This window comes from Lotus japonicus, chromosome 1 (assembly GCF_012489685.1).
Source record: "Lotus japonicus ecotype B-129 chromosome 1, LjGifu_v1.2".
NCBI lineage: Eukaryota > Viridiplantae > Streptophyta > Magnoliopsida > Fabales > Fabaceae > Lotus > Lotus japonicus.
The window spans coordinates 6,503,348-6,518,214 of NC_080041.1; the positions used below are offsets into that span (position 1 = coordinate 6,503,348).

The 14,867-nt window shown below is 32.9% G+C and overlaps 1 protein-coding gene across 1 annotated transcript; it reads left to right on the forward strand.

Annotated features, from left to right (window-relative positions):
- The first annotated feature begins 6,187 nt into the window (after positions 1-6,187).
- Positions 6,188-13,526, forward strand: LOC130733281 (uncharacterized protein At3g49140). The gene is made up of 12 exons (XM_057585410.1): positions 6,188-6,488; positions 7,249-7,345; positions 7,959-8,184; positions 8,345-8,447; positions 8,564-8,628; positions 10,017-10,133; positions 10,245-10,343; positions 10,471-10,624; positions 11,306-11,415; positions 11,552-11,692; positions 11,796-11,891; positions 13,015-13,526. Exons 1-12 carry the CDS (start codon positions 6,431-6,433, stop codon positions 13,108-13,110), a joined length of 1,362 nt encoding a protein of 453 aa, XP_057441393.1. The 5' UTR covers positions 6,188-6,430; the 3' UTR covers positions 13,111-13,526.
- Positions 13,527-14,867: the final 1,341 nt, after the last annotated feature.

Consider the following 14,867-nt stretch of genomic DNA (forward strand, 5'->3'; position numbering starts at 1 on the left):
AGTGGGCGTTTTTCGACAACAATGAACACTTTAAAAGAAACTGGATTTCATTCAATAAGGCTCAATTACATGGAGATCAAAGTGTAAGAAAGTGACAAAGAAACTGCAAGGAATGTAAATTTCGACAAGAAATTAAACAACAGAACTGGTGAATCCCAGGAAAGTAACAAATAACATGACGAGCTTAAACGTAGCAAAGATAAACATGTGGTTCTGCAACATACTCCTTCATCATCACGTCTTGCTCTTCGAGTCTCATTGATGCGGACATTAGAGCGTTTTAGTGAATTTTTCAGAGTTAAGTTGGGAACCACTTTTCTGAATTAGGTTCTCCTATTTATAGAGCTCCATGCCCCGCGTGTTCTTGACGGTTTTCTTCCTTGCTGGACGGGTTAGTGGGTCTGATTCCCCACGATCTGATGCTTGCTCCGAAAGTTCCATACGTAGTGGTGGGAGTCGTGTTCTTCAACTGCCTCAACCGTTTCTTGGCCACGTTTTCGACCAACGTGGTGAGAATCTGACTTGGTCAATGCGGCACGTGTTACATGTGCCTATGTTTAGCAGCAGTTACTATTGTCGAATTCGGCTGCCTCCTTAACTTGGTGCATTTTCCTTTTCCTTTCTTTAGTCCGAATTCGACTACCTTGGGTGCTTTGGGCCGAATGCGCTTTTTTCTTTCTTGGGCCAAAATACTGGGCCAACACATATATTATCTATATATTTTTGTATATGTATATGGAAATATATTATGTAAATCAATACGGTTCAATCTCGGTTCAACCTTTAAACCTTAAACCAGTGCCTCAACCGATCCGGTTTTTAGAACATTGCTTACGCCAAACCAAAAATGCATTACCTCTACTCTCTCAAGTTCTTTATGCACCAATTCTTTCTCGTGTAAATAATTAGTAGTTAGTAGTAGTATCTAAGATTAGGGATCTTACGGAAAGTGAGTACTAATGACATGTGATGACGAGATTAGGGAAAGGCGTACTTGACTGAGAAGCCGAACCTCACATTTCCGTTCAGTACTTTCCACAAACTGACACGCACTCGCACACTCACACCATTTTCATGCGCGACGCCGAATCACTCATTCTGAACACTGTCGCTTTCATCATCACACTCAGACTCAGACTCAGACTCAGTCAGTTACACTGAAATCAAAACTCAGCATTCTCTCTCCTTCCTTCCCAATTCCCATGGCTATTGTTCTTCCTTCTGCTTCCTCACTTCCCCCTAGTACTGCTACTGGTACGCAACCTCCTCTCCTCTCTATACATTCTTGAACAACGAATCAGCGGTTTATTCATTCGGTTTAATTTTGAGAACTTGCCGATGATTGTGTATTCCTGATTGAATGAGTAATCAGCGTTTTATTCATTGCAATTTTTGACAACTTGCTTAATGCTTCATTAGAAATTTCTCGTGCATGCGTATATTCATTCCACTTGTGTTGTGCTGCATCAAATTTTCGCTAGGAAATTCCATTGGTGGTTTCATGTTTGTAATTTAATGACGTGTCGCTCCCAGGTTAATTCTCAAGCCAATTCGATGAGGTGTCGCTCCCAGGTTAATTCTCAAGCCAATTTAATGACGTGTCGCTCCCAGATTAATTATAAGGCCAATTTGATGAGGTGTTACTCACAAATTAATTCTCATTTGATACTAGCGTTTTTACCCCGTGCGTTGCACGGGGAATCGACGATCTCGCAAAAATGAGTATTTAACCAAGCAAAATCACAATGGGTATCACACAACTTGCAGAATTTGTCAAAAACTTCATATATATTTAATCCTAAATAGTTTGTGAAAAACATTTTTAAAATTGTGAAAAACATACTTAAATGAGATGAAAATTTGTTACCGAGAGTTGCAAAGCATTCATAAGGGTTGAAGGGAAATGAAGAGTTAGCAAAAATTATTAGTTTTTACATAAATTAGTTTTTATGTAAAATGTCTTTCCCCGTGAAAGATTTTTACCATGTGATCTAAATATAATTAGGAAAATGTTATAGTGCACGAGACAGAATTGCTGTGTTATGCACGAGGTCCATTTGTGGCGATTATAAACCGCTTGTAATTTTAAAACCGCCAGAAATTGCAAGCAGGGTTTTTGCAATTTGTGGTACTTATGCTTTTCTGGTGGTTTGTAACCGCCAGAAAATGCGTTTCGTGCATGACACGACAAATTCCGTCGTGTCATATAGCGCTGCTCATATAATTATATTTTTCAGTACACTAAATATAAGTATATAGTACTCATTTAAGAAAAATGTTTTAAAATATGACTGAATATTTGGCCCCAATTACTATTATTTAGTACTAATTTTAAATTTCAAACTCAAATTACAATTTTTTTACAAATTTTAAAAAAGGAAACACATTAACTTAAATTAAATATTGACTCCTTAATCTATGAGATGATTCTATATATTAATTTATTTATTAAAAAATAAAAAAAATCATTTAATTATTGTGAATGAATTGACAAATGATTTAATGTGAAAAAGAACGTATTTTGTATCTAAGCAAAATAGTTTAAAATCCGAGTGAAAATTTGGATCAAATTAAAATTATTTAGTACTCATTTTAAATTTCAAACTTAAATTAAAAAATTATTTTTTACAATTTTAAAAATAATAAATGAATTAAGTTTGAAATTTATGTTCTTCCAAATTATTTTCATACAAAGTAAAACTTTTCACAGTAATTGTTTAGATTTTATTCGAATGTACATTGCCTCATTTACCATTAAAACATGGATTTTAAACCAAAAATAGGATTGGAAAAACATGACTTTTCATAATTTGTTGTAATGATAATTAAAGGAATTAAAATTAATTTTCGTATACATAAAATTAAGATCGATCCATTGAATAAGCAAAGAACATGAGGTGTACCCATCTTGGGCAAGTTCAATAGTTATCATTTTTTGTTTAATATCATGTTTCTCGAACTCTTGTTCTCCACTTGCTACAATGAGAATCCCAATTACATCTGGTGAAATATAGGAAAAAAAATTGTAAGGAATTGGAGTTTAAACTAAAAAACCGGATTTTCTATTTAATGTAAAAAACTTTTAATGTATTTTCGTATCATGTAATATTCTAAATTATTTTAATTGCATTCAAAACCATTATTTTCTTTTCAATTAAATTTATGTTAAATAAGGAAATCAGCGTTTTTTCTCTTTTTAATAGTAATTAGTATTAAATGTTGTATTATGATTTTTTTAAACATGTAAAAGTATTAAATGTTTGAAATTGTCAATGATACATAATTAAAATTGTCAATTATACATATTAATGTGATTTTCATATCATGTTATTTTCATATCATGTAAACATTAAATTATTTTAATTGCATTCATAACTATCATTTAATGGGGGACAAAAATACAAAATTATAGGAAAATCAATTAATTGTTTTTAATATGTGTGAGTCTCTCTGGCTGTGACACTTGTCAGCCAGAGAGGGGGGTGATAACTTTTATTCTTGTAATGTCATGTGTACAATGTTTTTGGATAATGATTTTCTTTTATATAGTATATAGATTAAAAATATTAACAAAAAAGCATATATGTACATTTTTATGATAAATAAAAGAAAAACAAATCCGTGAGAAAAAATCATATATAAAATTTAAAAAATATTTTTTAAAGATTTTGTTTTGTTTTTATTGTTATTTGTTAGATTAGTTTATTATTAGTCTTATCTCATTGAGATATAGTTTAGATTTGTTTCTCAATTTTAGATTATTATCGAATTTAACAACTTCAGTGTTTGTTACCGTGTACATATGCATGTAGTTTTGTTGTTTAATCAACAGTGATATAGTTCTCTGACATAATGTCATCTAAAGTTGCATCCTTCACTTTGTTATTCCTTACCCTATTTATTAGTTATAACATCGTATTGAATGTTGTTTTTAATAAAATATATACAAATTGAATAATTCTAAATAGTTAGTGTATATTTTTTTATAAAAAAATTGTATATTGGAAAACACAAAAAGCCGTTTGAATAGGTGACTGGATTTAAATTTAAGGCATATATAAAAAAAATCACATGTTGACCAAAAATACGAAGAAAAATACAATAAGTTATCCAAGCACATGTTGACCTTTTTAAATTTTAGATTTGATTAGGATTTAAGTTGTTTATTTCTTGATTGGGTATTTTATTTTATTTTGAGAGTATTAATTAGTTTTTATCGTATTTTTATTGAATTTTCGGATTTTTATGTAATTCAGGATTTTATGAGTTTTTATTGTGATTTCCTAGATTTTTGTAGTTTTTATCTATCTTTAGTTAATACCTTTTTAAATTTCAGATTTGATTATGATTTAGGTTGTTTATTTCTTGATTATATCTTGGATCTTTTATTTTATTTTTGATTTATTTTGAGGTTATTAATTAATTTTTATGGTGTCTTTATTGAATTCTCGGATTTTTATTTAATTTATGATTTTATAAGTTTTTATTGTGATTTGCTAGATTTTGATAGTTTTTATCAATCTTTAATTAGTACCTTTTTAAATTTTAGATTTGATTAGAATTTAGGTTGTTTATTTCTTAAGTTTTTCTTAATTTATCTTATTTTTATTAAATATTAATTCCAGGAAAATGGAGCTGATCTGGTGCAGAGGGTCCACAGAGCTACCATGGACACGCAAAGATTTGATGGTTGGTAGGTGAATTTGGCAGAGTTTCTCATTAGCTGCGGACTGCGGTTGTTTCTATATTGTTTCCATTTATCACCTAAGAGAAATGTGTTTACTTAAATTTTCAAACTCATGTAAGGATGTAACAGAATGAGAAATTAATCAGGGACTGATAAGGTAGTTAGATGTTATTATCGTAGTTACTTAGTACAGGGACGAGATGAGTTATAAATAGAGGGAAATCAAATTAGAGGAACACATTATGTAGCATTATATATCTCTCTCTCTCATTAAGTATGTCCTTTAGTATCTGAAAATATTGCTAAAGTATGGTATTGAACATGTCTTAAGCACAAGAGAAAGTTCTTCGTGCAACACATATATAAAAAGTGATTGTTTGAACTTATAGTTCGAAATCTAATTCCTATGAGTGGTATATAAAAAATCAATATGATGTCATTACTTTTTTCATAACTTTTTGAAAGTTTTAAAAAATAAATAAATATAAAGGCATGATAATTTGATGATTAAAATGTGTCGTGCGGAGATTAGAAAATATTAATACATATATAGTGTATTTTTGTTTAAGTTAAACTATAGGGTTAAGAGTTCCCACGGGTATGTACATTTTACATGAAAATTCATGTAAAATTAACAGAAAAGGCTCCTACGGGGCAAAAAGCTAGAAATAAACCAAGGTATTGATCAATGCCTTAAACACAAGAGCAAATTTCACTGTAAAAACACTAGAAGTATTTGTTCTGGAGATGCACACAATTTTCTACTGCTTATCTTTCTGAAACCTAAAAGCGGCTGTTGTTTGTATTTGCGTATAATTTTTAATTGATATGTTTTAATTTTAAACTACTATAATGCTACCTACGTGAGATTTTATTTTTATATAAAAAGTATCATTATACTTTTTTATACAATCATTATATTCTAAACTAATTGATTGATATTATTTTAATAGAAAAATTTAATATAATTAATTTTAGTATTGTTTTCAAAATTTTAAGAGTGTATACTTATATATATTTATAACTATAATAATTGGATAGTGAGAAAATTACGAGGAATAAATAATATTAATACATATGTACTATAAAATTATGACCTAAATTTATGAGTGCTAACAAATTAAGTTACGAGATCTGACGGGGAGGAACATTTTATATGTAAAATGAAAATTTGTAGGAGTTTAAAAAAAAATCATTTTTTTCTATAACTTAAGTTTATTTTTAATAATTTAAACAATAATTATATATTTATGTATTGTTACATATCTAAAACATAAAAACATTACCCTTTATGCAACACGAGTATACATCTTCACAAACAAAATTCAGTTATACCTCACATATGCAAAACTTAAAGCTTTTGGCTTATTAACTTCTGTGTTTTTCAATTAAGAAACGAAGTGTAAATAATTATGGCGTGTTAATAAAATATATAGAAAAAAAAGTTTATTAGTATAGTATCTAAGATTAGGGATCTCATGGAAAGTAAGTACTAATCGAATGTGATGACGAGATTAGGGAGAGGCGTACTTGACTGCGAAGCCGGACCTCACATTTGATTCAGTAGTTTCCACAAACTGACACGCACTCGCACACTCACACTCACACCATTTTCATGCGCGACGCCGAATCACTCATTCTGAACACTGTCGCTTTCATCATCATACTCAGACTCAGACTCAGACTCAGTCAGTTAAACTGAAATCAAAACTCAGCATTCTCTCTCCTTCCTTCCCAATTCCCATGGCTATTGTTCTTCTTCCTTCTGCTTCCTCACTTCCCCCTAGTACTGCTACTGGTGGTACGCAACCTCCTCTCCTCTCTATACATTCTTGAACAACGAATCAGCGGTTTATTCATTCGGTTTAATTTTGAGAACTTGCCGATGATTGTGTATTCCTGATTGAATGAGTAATCAGCGTTTTATTCATTGCAATTTTTGACAACTTGCTTAATGCTTCATTAGAAATTTCTCGTGCATGCGTATATTCATTCCACTTGTGCTGTGCTGCATCAAATTTTCGCTAGGAAGTTCCATTGGCGGTTTCATGTTTGTAATTTAATAGACAAGAAACTGATGCCATGAAATCAAACATGATTTGTGTTTTTCATTTCATTTCACCAAGTTCTGTGGAGGCCGCGTGATTAATTGCACTAAACAAATTAGGGGAAAAGGTCTCAAGTCTTATCAGGCCGATTTCAGTTTCAAATGAGCGCAATGCAGATTAATAACTCACTTGCTTTCGCAATGCTAGAACAATGGCAGAGAAAAATATATATATATTTTGCTTCTATTATTATTATTATGTGTTCAGTCTTTGGATTGTAAATAATCCCAAAAAGTTTCAGGGCTAAATGCTGAATTGCCGATGTTAGGAAATCAATTTTGAGGATGGTTAAATCTTTTACAGCTTTCGAGGTTTTCCTTTGCACAAGATTTTTTTTGTGTAATTTTAGATATGTACCTGCACATGTTAGCATCTCTGACCTATATAAACTGAGGTTTCAAATCGTGTTTTGGATGGTGTTTTCATATTTGTTCCATAATCTGTGTCTTGCAGAAGGGATATGTTACCCCACGACGTCATATGGAATAGCTTGCAATTCCATCAGATGTCCTATTGATGGCCGAAGGATGCATGATCTTACCAGCACAAGGTCGGGTGGCGTGAATAATGTTTGATTATCTTCGTCCCGAAAATAGAATGATCATTGATCTGTTTGAAAATATGCGCACTGAATGTGGGATCGTTCAGTTTGTAATCAAATTAGCGAATAGAGATAAGGAAATTAGGGAAATATGCTTTAGATGTAGATCCATATCAATACAATATTCATGCATTATTATGAATTTATGAGTGACAAGTTTCATCCTACATTTAGTTATATGCACACTTTCAATCACTTGACCTAAAAGCTTATTCTGTTTAACTGAGTCCATGAGTTATTTTTATAACCAACACAGGCTTCCTGGTTGCTAGGATTTAGTTTCTACGCAAGATTTGAGTCATTTGACTTCTGGTAACCAAATATTTGTTCCATGAAAAGAGGAAATACCTAGATGCCTCGAGATAAGAATGCTATAATTTTTGGAGTGCAACTATCAACCATATCACAACAAATTATTTCACTACAGCCATGAGCCATCTAATTCTTCTGATTCTGCAACCAAATATTTCATTTACTGTGCTGGTTGAAAATTAACAAAGTTGTTTCTTCTTGAAAGATCTAATATGCTCTGTTCACTGAAAATAGTTTTGGTTATCCTTAGATGCAAAAGTCCATTTTTTGGATCATCACCCTTCCTTTGGCCATCCACGGGACATGATCTAAGCCTTTCAAAGCTTTTCGTTGCTGCGGATTATCCAGATTCTATACCTGATTCATCTAGTGACATGAGTCATCAAGGTTATCATCCTCTTGAAGAACTGAAGGTTTCTAATGATAGTCAGCCAGCTAGACTCTCCCCTGCTGTAATAGCAAAAACAACAATTGAGGTTTGTATATATATGCTTTTGTGCATATGAAACTGGTTTGTTTGCAATATCTATCTAGGATTACAGACCTAGTAAACATAATATGATGTTTTCGTTCACGGGATATATTTATGTCGTATCTGTATACTCTGTGTCACCGTGCCCTGTTTGTTGGTATTAGGCTAATGATCACGCTTTGCTAGTTTTTCCTGGAATGGTACACTGTGAACCGCATGCACAGATTTCATGGGCTGAGTATGAATATCTTATTGATGATTATGGAGGTTTGTGGTCTTTTTTATGGATATCTATTTTCTTTATGAAATATAACTTTGAATTAATTTAATAAATTCACTATTCAATATTTTCTTTGCCCCCCCCCCCCCTTTGTTTCCTGTAGATATGTACATTGAAATATTTGATGGTGCAAACCTTTTGGAAGATTGGGAGGCAAATAACCCCGTGGTAAGAATTTTGTACCCATTTTCGAATGGATTTCTTTGTTAGACATGCAAAGAGATTAGCCTGCATGGCTCAGCTGTTGAGCTTTCCTTTTTTTTCGTTTCTCTCCATCCTTTGTTCTTTTACTTCCTTGTCTTTCTCGTCTGATGTTGATTACTTAAGAAAAACATTCTTTCTTAAATTTGAATTTGATGGAATTTGAAAGCAGTACGCTTTTTAAGAACCTCCAAATTCTGTGACTTGGAACTGTGTGATGTCTCTTTCTTTTAAGCGTTTTGTTGTTAGTATGATAAGATAATATTATATTTGAGATATGTTTTGTTATTATAAGATTCATTATGGTGTGTATTATCATGTTATCATGTACTGGATACTAGATAGGATTAATTTTGTAGATAATGTTTGAGATAGACCGGGAAACCTATCTTTGAGATAGACCAGGACACTATATATTGTACTTCTAAGTCAGGTGTAATACACATCAATCATGTTATCAATCAGAAAATAATATTCCTTTCAACCTAGCCTCAGAGCTCCCGATACTGAGGGGCTCTGCTTCCGCATCTTAACCCTAGCCGCCTTCATTGCGCTTTGACTTCATTGTGGATGAACTTGGGTAGCCTTCATTGCATCCATTCTCTGATATTCAACATTTTTGTGTGCCTGACACATCTCAGAAACCCCTTTATCATCGTTGACCGTCATCCACCATCAAAAAATTTCACCTTCATCGCGATTTAGTGAATACTGGACATCACATTTTGTATTTCTTATTTTAAAGACTTAACACATAGCTTGATGTTGAATTTTAGTTTATGTTATGTTATTTGCATTTTATTGTATATTTGTATTGGATTTTTTGTTGCAGACTTGTCATTTGCGGGTTTGAATTTAGTGCATAAATTTTTGTATTATTCCTTTTTCATTTTGAATTTTAAAATTTTTATGACCAATTCAGGAGGAGGCAGGGACAAGGGGAAAATATACCTCTAGAGGGGATCAGAGATGGGGACAGGGGAGGGATGTGGGGATGGGGAGGCAGTTTCCAACCGTGCACCAACTTTTTATCTTCATGTTCTTCTTTTCTTTACTGATGCAATCTGAAATCCCAGATAGATTTAATGTTTTCACTCAAACTAGTAAGCCATAGTCATAGAAGAGATACTGCACGTCAAAATATGCAGAATTATTAATACAGAGTGTAGTCAACTTAAACCTTGTATTGGTTTTAGGCTATTCAAATCTGTTTTTGTGCAATGGCTTGCTAAAAGAGCTACATTTTGTAGTTAGTATGGTAAACTGAAGTAGTTTTCTCATGGTATTTTCGTGTTCAATCCTTATGTTCGTGTTCGAAGTTTTGAAATTGATATTCAAGGTTTATTTATCTCCAGAATGCTTTGATTGGAATGGACATCCCAATATATGATAATAGAAGGACTGCTAGTGAAGATGCCATTTTCAATAGTGGTGACGATGATGAATTCCCATTTGATGATGGTTATATTGAGGTTTGCAGTTTAAAATGCATAATTTATGGAATTTAGTTAGTTGTCTTAGTTACTTCATTTCTTTTCTGCATCTTAGAAATTCATATCTCAAGTATATTATTCTGCAAGCAGGTTCTGGAAATGGAAGATATTAATACTCCAGTGAATTGGAGACAGCCAGATATTAATAGCTCAGCTCATCCACTTTATTTTTCGAAGTGCTTAACAAAGGTTCCCCCTCCCCTCACCCAACTGACAAAAGCTTATAACTAATAGTTTCAAGTTTAAACATGAGAAAGATTTAATAAATTCACATCTCTGGAAGAATAATGTTGATTCTCTATGAATTTTCTTCTAGGCTGTCAACATGGAATGTGAGAAAAGTATGAATTGTCCATCCAATGGTGTTTCTATTCTGGGTTACCTTAGACCTGCTTATGCTGATGAAGAGTCATATGTAAGGAGGATGTATCCCACTGAAGTAAGTGATGGATACAGCTCAGATAGGAAAGGTATCCAATTTCTTGAAGAATGATATTTAGAATTCTACAGGTTTCTTTTACACATTTAATATAAAAAAAATTAAAAATCATTGTGGGTTTATCGAGGAGAAACTCTATGGAATGTAGAGATAAAGAACTTATTTTTTTATTCAAGGAATCAAGGATAACAAAAAGTTTCTTGCATTGGAAGTGAAAGGCAAGGATATAATTATGGTAGGCTAATCTAGTATGCACCATAAGTAGTTTAGTAATTTGTAGCCTGACTTTCATGTGCATCTTATACACTACATAACCTTCTTACTATTGCTCGTGTCTGAAGAGCATGTTAAAGAGCAGAGTATTCTGTACTTTTCTCTCACAATTTGTACTTACTGAATTTTGTTGCATAAGGATCTTGTTTAGTTGAATAAAGTTCGTGTGTTTTGTTTATTTGGCATATAAGCCCTGGAACTAGTTGTTTGGATTTCAGCTACTCTTGCTCTTTGGTTTTCTTGTCTAGGGATACCAATCTAGTATTGCAGTATATCAATAGAGCTTGTTAGTTATCATTGCAGTTATGTGAGCATATCGCATCTATGTTATACAGAGCATCCTCTTTCTAAGTAACATGCAAGATCTTACTGTGACATAAACAATATCATAGATTCATTGGTAAACTGCCATTTAACATTTCTCCTTTTTAATCTTTAGATGGTAAAGATTTTTATTCAAGTAGTATCAATGATCAAAGAGACACTAGTTTGACACTCTATCGACTGGAGATCGTGAAAATCAAGCTACACTCCGTGTATGGATGTCAGGCATGTATTTAGAAACTGGTTGTGTGTGTGTGTATGCTGAACAGTACTTTGTGCAATTTGAAGCATTATTTAGAGAACATTAATTTTGTACAGATATATATTAAATAACAAGTTATGCCTGTACAAAAAATTGCAGTCTGACATTAGTTTCCAAGAGTTTCAACGTGCTGAACCTGATATTCTTGTACACTCTTCTTTGGCAATTGTGGAACACTTCAACCAAAACTGTGATGGTGCTCTTAAAGCACTTTGCAAAAAGAAAGGTCTTGATGCTGAGGTAATCCAATTTTTCGGTGGTTAGTATTTTATTTTAATGCACAATGCCTAAATGGTGAGGTGTATGTCTGTGTTAAAAATCGCTGTCATTACTTGGCTTCCAGCGAGCACACTTGATTGGGGTTGACAGCCTAGGCTTGGATCTTAGAGTTTTTTCAGGGACAGAAGTAAAAAGTCACCGTTTTCCATTCAAAGTCCAGGTAAGCATCTTGGATCTCTTTGTTTCAATTGAATGTGCATTTTTTCAGGTTGGTTCTAGTATGGATCCTCACCTGAACATCCTGCTGAACATGTGTATTAGTTATTAGAATCATCTAATCCAATCAATTTCCAATGCAAATTTTGAGGGTTGATTGTGTAAGAAGCTGATGAGTTTTGTGCCATCCAGTGTTTGATGTGAAGCTTAACAAAGTAAACCACCAATTTCGTCACCCCTTGACGCCTTTTTTCAACTTAGTCCCCGACTCCCCGTACAAATTTCCCATGACTAGTTCCTGATCTATCTTTCAGTCCTTCACGTTATTCCTTTCCTAAATAGTCCGGGGACTAATTGAAGGACGGGAAGGGAAGAAAGCCCGCGGACTACATTTCGGTGGAATTTTACATGAAAACTAAGTTGAAAAAATGTGTCAAGTTCAGGAATGAAATTGGTAAGCATAACATGATAGTATTATAAAATATCCATCCAATGGAACAAAAAATAATATAATGGCCCAAAAAAATATTTTACCAGCATAGCTTTGTAACTATAATCGGAACCTTATTATTTGAATTTTTTTAATAGTAATATTTGGGGTTTGAGAGGGTCAAGTCTTATCAATCATATTTTCAGCAAAACTACAAGTCCGAGGCTCTTGGTCAGTCAATTTGGCAGGTGTCCACCACATGCTTGTAGCACACTGAAAGAGGATTTAAACATGATTCTCCAGAAGGAATGAAAGTAAACTAACCTGTAGACTGAAAAATAAAAGGGAAGGGAGAAGTACAAGTGTCTAGGGCAACCACTACATCAAATGCAATGAAGGTGCATTGTCATTGGTTGTGTGTGTGTGTGGGGGGGGGGGGGAGGTGATGATCAAAAGAGAGGAACTGTTATGTTTGTCATTGGCCACATGTGAAAGAAGAATTTTCAGTACCCAACTTTCATTCAAGGCTTATTTATCAAGTTGCGCCACTCAGGCTACTGCACTTCATAGACTTGCCCCCTTTCTTATATAACCATTTTTGTGGAATATGCTGGATATAAACATGGTTGAAGAAAAATGTCCTGTATGGTACCTTTTCAAACTCAATAGTTGAGTTTCTTCCTCTTTGCTTTTGCAGGCTAACTCAGTGTATGCGGCTGAAAAACAGATTTGGCGACTTTTGTTTCCCCCATGTAGGCGAAAAAAGAACACAAAGTCACGGCGGAATGTTTAAAATCGAGTATGAGTTTAGTATCCCTATTCCCTAGGTGACTAGTCCTCATTTTTTCGATTTTGTGATTTCCAAATTGCACTTAGATAGCATGATCTGGAGCAATTAACGTGTTCTTGTATAAATGGTGATCTGTACATTATTTCCAGGTGAGTCCTACAAATAATTTTTCTGACATAAAGTTCAGGTAAAGGGGAAGTAAGGAAATTGTGTCTCTACCAAAGGGGGATTTGTAGCTGCAAGAACCAAACCTAGGCTTCATAATCGAAGTGTTTTGGTCCTTAGCAGCTAAATGAATCCCCTTTTGGCCCTTAACATATTTTTACCCAGGTTGGAAGCGGGTCATACTGCCAACAATAAGTGGTGCTGAGAGCCTATAAATTTTGTGTTTCGATATATTTACACTCACATTCTTTTCATATCATGCCACATGATTATGCTGGTAATTTAAATTAGTGTAAAATTGCCTTATAGGCTATAGCTATAGGGGAATAGAGGTACTTGTTAATTTTGAAATGCGGAAGTTTCATTTTATCAAAACTTCAAATTCCCAATCCAGAACCAAAAGGAATGGCAAATTATTTTAGTAAACTTACAGATTCACAATCCAAAAACACATTGTAATCGTTCAACTGAGAAAATACTGATATCAATATCACCATTTGTTTGGTTTCAATAAGAATAACTTATTGTTTCAAAAAAATGATATAACTTATCACTTGGGTTATTTGTTTGGTTCCAACATTAAATATAGTGTTATCAGTCACTACTGAACTTGGTTTTTCAATCAATCATATTATTATTATTATTGAACTATAAAATTCAATCTAATTGACTCCCTTCGTGTATGTCTTATACGGTTTTTTATTTCTTAACCAGTTTGTCACTTTAAGTACATAATTTGAGCAATGAAATCAAAATGCATGTTAAGTGACGGTAAGACTATTACTATGTTGAAGAAGGTGGCTTTGACATGGATTTATCTCTTTTGGCCTTTTAATATTCAATCACTGATTTATGGAAATTGATCCTCTTGTAAATAAAATTGACTAAGTCAGGATTATCATCTCACTGATTTGTGTGGTTAAATGATGAAACATGACAATCAATTTTTTTTCTAACAATTGAGAGCATGCATTCTTCTGACTTATTAGTTCAACCCGTGATCTATTAACCTAGACCCAAGTTCGAGTTTAATAGCAATCTTGTTTTAGGACTAACCTAACAAGTCCTTATCCTTAAGTCAGCGAAATTTTAAAATATTGAATTGTTCTGTTTTAATATCATACAAACACCATATGCATAATTAATATATTCAAACAACAATGTATAATAAATGTATTTTCAAAGGAGAATCGAGAAAAAGTGATGAACTGTAGATCTGATTCTATTTTATCCGGCAATTCTTTTATTATTCAATAAACACAAAGAATCTGTTTTGTTGAAAATTGAAATACATTTTTGGGCATGGGTATGGGAATGCATAGTGTATTCAAACGTTTATTATTATTCTAATGAAGAGATTAGTCATTGCTATTGACGGTGGGTATTCTGGACTTACCTAAAAAAATACATTCTATATCTCCTGAGGTCAAAGATATCCTTAGCAAATGCACTATTGGAGAGACTTTTGATATTTACCACCACACCTAAGTGAAACAATGTTTGTTTCAACAAAGAGTAGAGCTACTCATGGTTAAAAAAAAAACATTCTATATACAAGTGCATTTTATTACAATTCACGGAAAATTATACGTATC